Source organism: Dermacentor albipictus, chromosome 9 (assembly GCF_038994185.2).
Source record: "Dermacentor albipictus isolate Rhodes 1998 colony chromosome 9, USDA_Dalb.pri_finalv2, whole genome shotgun sequence".
In the NCBI taxonomy this organism is placed as follows: Eukaryota; Metazoa; Arthropoda; class Arachnida; order Ixodida; family Ixodidae; genus Dermacentor; species Dermacentor albipictus.
The window spans coordinates 20,284,306-20,290,899 of record NC_091829.1 but is presented as its reverse complement, the minus strand read 5'-3'; the positions used below and the strand labels follow the sequence as shown (position 1 = coordinate 20,290,899).

General features: G+C 48.0%; 2 protein-coding genes across 3 annotated transcripts in view; one reads left to right on the top strand and one right to left on the bottom strand.

The window, feature by feature from the left end:
- LOC135917327 (lactadherin-like) overlaps nt 1-6,594 on the top strand; it is a 127,349-nt gene that overhangs the window by 1,539 nt on the left and 119,216 nt on the right. The window lies entirely within an intron of this gene.
- LOC135917325 (acetylcholinesterase-1-like) overlaps nt 4,233-6,594 on the bottom strand; it is a 121,627-nt gene continuing 119,265 nt past the window's right edge. For both annotated transcript variants that reach the window (XM_065450907.1, XM_065450908.1), the window contains one exon: nt 4,233-4,553. In XM_065450907.1, the coding sequence (XP_065306979.1) occupies nt 4,403-4,553 (151 nt within the window). In that variant the 3' untranslated portion in view covers nt 4,233-4,402. The remainder of the gene's footprint in view (nt 4,554-6,594) is intronic.

Genomic DNA, 6,594 nt, shown 5'->3' with positions numbered 1-6,594 from the left:
TGGGCTATCGCTAACCTCACCAACCATTCTTTCTTTTGGTGCGACCTCACTGGGATCAAGCCGCAGGGATGCTTTTCTTGCAATTTACAATTTTATTAGAGATACAAAAAGAGTACCTTGCTGACTTTCTAAAATTATCAATATTTTCGAAATTTTATCGAAATTCTTCACAATATTTTCATCATACGTCTAAATTACAGTTCTAGTCTCACGCTCCACAATTTAAATCTAGTTTGGCTTTACTACTAAGCACACGAAAAACCGCCTGCTTCTTGGCCAATCCCCCATAGTGGTATGCGCCACTGTCTGGGACACAAGACAAGACAAGACAAGACACCTCCTGGCGTATGCGTGATTCAAGCTGCGCATTGCACCTTCCGCTAACTCTAGCTGGAAAGCCGTCATGCGTATTTTCATATAATGTATGCACTATACCCATTTTTGCGTGAATGTGTGCCACAAAGGCGAGGGTAGCGTACAAAAAAAACGAATAAGGAGAACAGATCGGAACTCCATGAATGTATGCGCCTCTTCTTCGGGCCACGACAGCTTTCCTATAGCCGTCAGTCCTTCCCGTCGTCCGGCTCGGCACCCACCGTGACAAGCGGCCCCTGTCTACTCCGGTAGATTGGTCGAGAATCGGGTTGTTTTCGTAAGTGAGTTAGAAGAAATAGTTTAAATTGATAGCATTATTATGGTTAAATAAATGCAAGGAGACCATGAGCCGCGCCTAGAAAGACCCTGATGAAGATTACCCCTGGCGAAACATGATGCTTCCTCGACACCATTGAGTTTCCTACAAAAGTTAACACAGGCAAATCTGATGCCAGATGCTGTTGTCTACCGGAACTACAAGCATGTTGGTTCAGTCAGCATGGGAATGGTGATGATGATCATGACGACGACGACGACGACGACGACGACAATGATGATGATGATGATGTTGATGATACTGTTGCTGGAAAATCAGCTCTGCGGAAGCCCGCAACGGTGGAGGAAGGTTCAATAAAGGGACAAATTGTCATCCACCCAACTGGAGTATAAAACATTAAAGGAAAGCCTTACGGGCTTCCCAGAAAGAAAACTTCGCAATTGAAGAATAAGTCAACCAGGGGCGGCTTGCACGAACATTTAACAACGAAAATAATAACGAATTTCAAAACGCGTTCTTACGTTCCATATTATTTTCGGTATTAAATGTTCGTGAAAGCCGCCCCTGGTTCTGATTCCGGACCCTGATCCCCGATAACCGAATAAAAACATTTTTTTTTTTTGCGTGAACCATGCACTCAACCGTAACTTTGCTATTTTTTACAGCGAAGCTGTTAAGGGCTAGTTCCCCCTGGAACGTATCCGTGTGTATATAGGCACCAAACTATCATCATCATCAGGATTGGCTCCAGTGCCGTCGTCTTTTAATTAGTGTGATGACGTAACCAATTTTACAGCGAATTACAGCGAAGCTGTCAAGGACTAATTCCCCCAGGATCGTGTCCCTGTGTAGACACAAAACTCCCCATACGTGGACCGATCCCGAAGATTATGCACTACCGGGCCGACCCGCGACGGAGATGACGCAGGCGCTAAGCGCTCCCCATATGTGGGTCGATCCCGAAGGTAGCGAGATGTCGGGTCAATCCGCTGCGGAGGTGAAGCAGACGGGAAGCACTCCCCATACGTGGGCCGATACCGAAAATAGTGCAATACCGGACCGACTCGCGGCGGCTTAGCCTCTTTCATACCTTTCACACAATCAAACTGCAGTACCATGTCAGCCAAGGCTTGCCCACGCCTAATCTCGCCAGTCATCATTAAAGAGAGAGAGAGAGGGGGCTCTTTATTAGAAAAACAGAGAATTTTGCCGGCGCGTATATAACCGCTGGCATGCTACTCTGTATAGGGATGGGGAATGGGATTAAAAGATTCCAGATATTAGTGGGAGAAAAAAAAAGGATAAAAATAAATATGAAATGTCCGACTGGACCTGATACTAATTTTTACAGGTGGCATGGCGGGTAAATTTAGGCTTTTGTATAGGAAGGATGCAATTCTTAAAGCTTTCCTATTTGACCAATTTCTGTCAGGTATTTGAACAATAAATCCAAAACCCGTCGCTGTTTTGAAGGGCCGGGCATTGGACCTAAGATGGTCGGTAACGTTAACGGTTCGGGGCAAATCATGTCCATTTGGTGCTCAAAAAATTGTCTCTCGTCGCGGTACGCGGGGCATTCTAGTAATACGTGCTCAATTGTCTCTAAGTTGCGACAGTTATCACAGTATGGGCTAGTGGTAAGTCCTATGCGGTACAGATAATTGTTCGTGTATGCCACATTAAACTTCTCTCACAAACCCATGCCTGATTTAGGACATACATGGTTTCCTTGTGATACGTTCTTGGAATATGAAAGTTGTGTGCATGACGCTTGCCCAGGCGGTGTGAATAACATTGCGGCAAGTGTTCCAAAAAGCCATTGCTCATGGCTATAGTTTTCTGGCATAATGCAGCTCCAACATTCTGAGCAGTGTAGCTGAGAACTCAGAAAAGGCATAATCCATCCATCCATCCATCCATCCATCCATCCATCTCCATCCATCCATCCGTCCGTCCGTCCGTCCGTCCGTCCGTCCGTCCGTCAGTCCGTCCGTCCGTCAATCCATCCATCCATCCATCCATCCATCCATCCATCCATCCATCCATCCATCCATCCATCCATCCATCCATCCATCCATCCATCCATCCATCCATCCATCCATCCATCTATCCATCCATCCATCCAGTTCCTGTCTGTCTGTCTGTCTGTCTGTCTGTCTGTCTGTCTGTCTGTCTGTCTGTCTGTCTGTCTGTCTGTCTGTCTGTCTGTCTGTCTGTCTGTCTGTCTGTCTGTCTTGTCTTGTCTTGTCTTGTCTTGTCTTGTCTTGTCTGCACCGCATAATTTAAGAATCGACATCTCATTGTCGCCATGGCGTCGTCGTTAGACCGCCTTTGAAGTTCCATCGATATCATTCCGTCTTTGTCATTCCATCGTTATTGCGTCGGCGTCATAGAGTGGGCACTCGGCGCTACCGTGCCGCCCTGTTGATGGGTGACTGTCACGTGAGTGAGTGAGTGAGTGAGTGAGTGAGTGAGTGAGTGAGTGAGTGAGTGAGTGAGTGAGTGAGTGAGTGAGTGAGTGAGTGAGTGAAGAAATTTTATTGCAGGTCCGGCGAGGACGCGAATTCGTCGCGCACCCGGCTAGTCCCACCTCGGGACCGGCAGCTGGTCTAGCCCACCGGCCCGGTCGCGTGGGCACGGCGGGCAGCCATGATTTGCTTGTCCAAAACGGTGCTACGCAGAAGCGAGTCCCACTCCTGCTTAATGAACTTGGGGTATGTTGACCTGCATTCCCAGAGCATGTGCGCTAGAGTGGAGGTCTGCCCGCAGGACGGGCAGGCGTCGTCGCGATACACGTAGGGGTAAGCCTCGTGGAGAGCGGACAGACACGGATATGTGCTGGTCTGTATAAGTCTAAGCGAAACGGCTTGCGCCCTATTCAGCTTGGGGTGAGGGGGTGGAAGGACCCTTCTGGAACAGTAGAAGAATTTAATATTCTCGTTGTGAGCAGCGGGAGCGTCCTTGTGGCCGTAGGGAGGAGGGGAGTCGGCGCTCCTTAGAGGAAGCGCAGTCGGTGAAGTCACGCGCAGCCTCGTGAGCAGACTCATTAAGGTTCAGGGGAGCACCCTCGGCCGACCCTACGTGGGCGGGAAACCAGTGGATTGAATGATGCATGGGAGCATACGGACTCGAGCTGCTAAGACGACGAGTAGCTTGCTTGGCAATGCAACTCTTCTGAAAACTCCTAACTGCCGTTTTGGAATCGCTATATCTCGGATCCACGGCCGTCTAGCAGGGCGAGGGCGATGGCGGCTTGCTCGGCGACTCCGGGGTCTGAAGCGCAAATAGAGGCGCTATTCGAAATCTTGCCACTGGAGTCGACCACAACGGCAGCAAAGGTCTTCCCATCAAAGCAAATTGGGACGATATCGGAGTATGTGGTATATAGCCAAAGCAACGAGTCTCAGAAATGCCACTATAAAAGGGGTAAATAAAGCAGACTTTAGGAATACGGTTCGTCGTTACATTGCTCAAATGCTATTCTCATTACCGTCGACAGCCATTGCGAGATTAGTTCTGCCGCAATGTTTTGTTCCACCACTGTATATACAAACGAAACCAACCATTATATGGACACAACTCGAAAGGTTTTGCGTTTAATCATTGCTGGAAGAACTTGTAAGAACTATGTCGCGCGCGAGCGCATTCGCGCGTATATACGTGCGGGGATAACCACTACGTATCGCAGTCAACAGAAATGCTTCTTGCGGTAGGTGGCGCTGCTGGGGAAGCTTCCTTATCGCTTCCCGATCAGTACGGGTTGTGGTGGCTGCGCAGGAAGTCGCAGCGCGCCCTCCTTGTGTCAGGCTCCATGCTCATGCCGTCGACACCCAGCTTCATGAAGGCGGGCCGCAGAGGGTCGTATACTGGCCACTTCGAGCCGTCCATCACAGGCGCTTTCCTGCAATAAAGCAAGAGATGGAATAAATTTAGCACATGATCTTGCCTTTTAGCGCGAAGTGAAACACGGACAAAGAAGGAGCAGACAGGACGAGCGCTAACTCTCAACTGAATTTTTATTAAAACGAAGAACATATATATATAGGTGATTGCAAAAACCGTAGCATGAGAACATGACAAGGTAAAAAGCATCAGTTAAACATATCAGGGGGTATGGAAGCCAAAGAACAAAAATTACTTCAGATTAGTACACCTATTGCGAAGGTACTGAAATTCGCAATCTAACAGAGACAACGAAGCATGACTGACGCAAGTGTCTCCTAATCTTTTTATGTGGAATGCCTCGATAATTTCCCGCGTGGTTTGGCATCTGTGTCTAGAGAGAATTTTTGCGTCTTCAAAGAAAGGTTTGCAACCTTTCACTTTTTTTCAATTTAGCACTGCGGACATAGTGCATATGTAGACATAGGCTCGAGATTCTGCTGCGGTAGCTAGAGAAATTGCGACCTTTTCTGCATTTTTACGACGCCAGAGGGCGCGAAACATTTACGGCGATAGCTCTTATATGGGTTCACTCCGCTTGTGGCGTGCTTTCCTTATTGCCTTCCCTTTCGGTCACGTACGTGCACTTGAGCAATAGGGGACTCCGGTTCGTCGGGCAAAAGTTGTGCAAAACAACGTTTCTGACGCACCATTGGTTGACCCGTGCACCAATCTCTCGGTATTGCGGTACACGTCTGGCACTATAGTAACGTCCTCGATATGCTAAAATGTATGCAGTCGATTTCCTGTCTTCTTGTAAAATGCAGCGATTCATCTAGCGCGCACTCAATGTTACGTCTACCGGCTTTAGCCCGATGAAGCGTGTTTTATTTCCGATGGCAGAGAAGCCCTTTTCGTTCGGGTCGGGAATCAAGAACAGCTCGCTTACATTATTTGGGTATCAGGTGGTCAAGTTCCCGTAGGGTTCCAGTGCATTGTCCGTCACAGCCTACAGTGCAGCTTCTGGTGGTTTAACATGAAATAATGACGTGGTTCCTTGCAAGTGCTCTCTTCGTTATCTAGCGTTCCATTTCATTTTCGCGTTTTCCTTTCCTTTCTATTAAGTCCCTCGACTGGCACTTTCTATCACCGCCCTGCACCGTCGTACCCTATCCATACCGTACACATTTACTTCCGCTATAACCCTGCCAACAATCACGATACCCTGGCCTTATCATTTCACGGCATAGGAATGACACCATACCTTAAGGTTACCCTAATCCCGATGACATGAATGGCACGCGGGACCTGAATTCTTAAACCTGCAGCAGCGCGCTCCTCTCAATCACACTATATATGCTCGACAGCTTCACCTGTTGTACGTAGGAGCGGGAGCGCGTTTTGTCACGCGAAATAATGTTCCGTACAAGCTGTGCACAAAACGACTGTTACCTACCTACTATAAGGAGCGGATTTTAATAAGTGGCAATTCGCCATTAGCGAACTCTGAAGTATCTGCTGCAATTGACTCTTCCGTATTCAATTTCCCAGCCCTACTGCGCTCTTTTTACGCGTTGATTTAACCTAAGGGAGACTACATCGTCATATCCTACACAAGACCACAGATGTAGATGAAGTACTATACTTTGTCGGCAAGACAACGATAAACGTCGCAGAGATACCATGATGGTAAACCCACATAACAGCGGGTGTGTTCCCAATTCAGACCAGAATTGGAGACAGTCCAACGTTGACAGCTAAGAAGACAGCTTCGAGCTCCAGCAATGGAACGTATCTGGAAGACGTCCTTGCGACTTGACGCCACCTCGCGTTTTTCGTGTGAAAACAAATGAAAAACACTAGGCTTACGTTAAGCACATTAGAAATCGTCACTATGTTTTCTTGTGCGCAGGCAACCTGCCCGTGGAGTTTACAAGCATACTGCTAAGCCGCCATCTTGTTTTGGTAGTGAAGTAGCACGCATAGTTTCGGATTTAGGCTGTGTTCCAGTACTTCCCTAAGACGGCAAAGTAGACGGCTAAGCGGACAGTGGCCGTCTA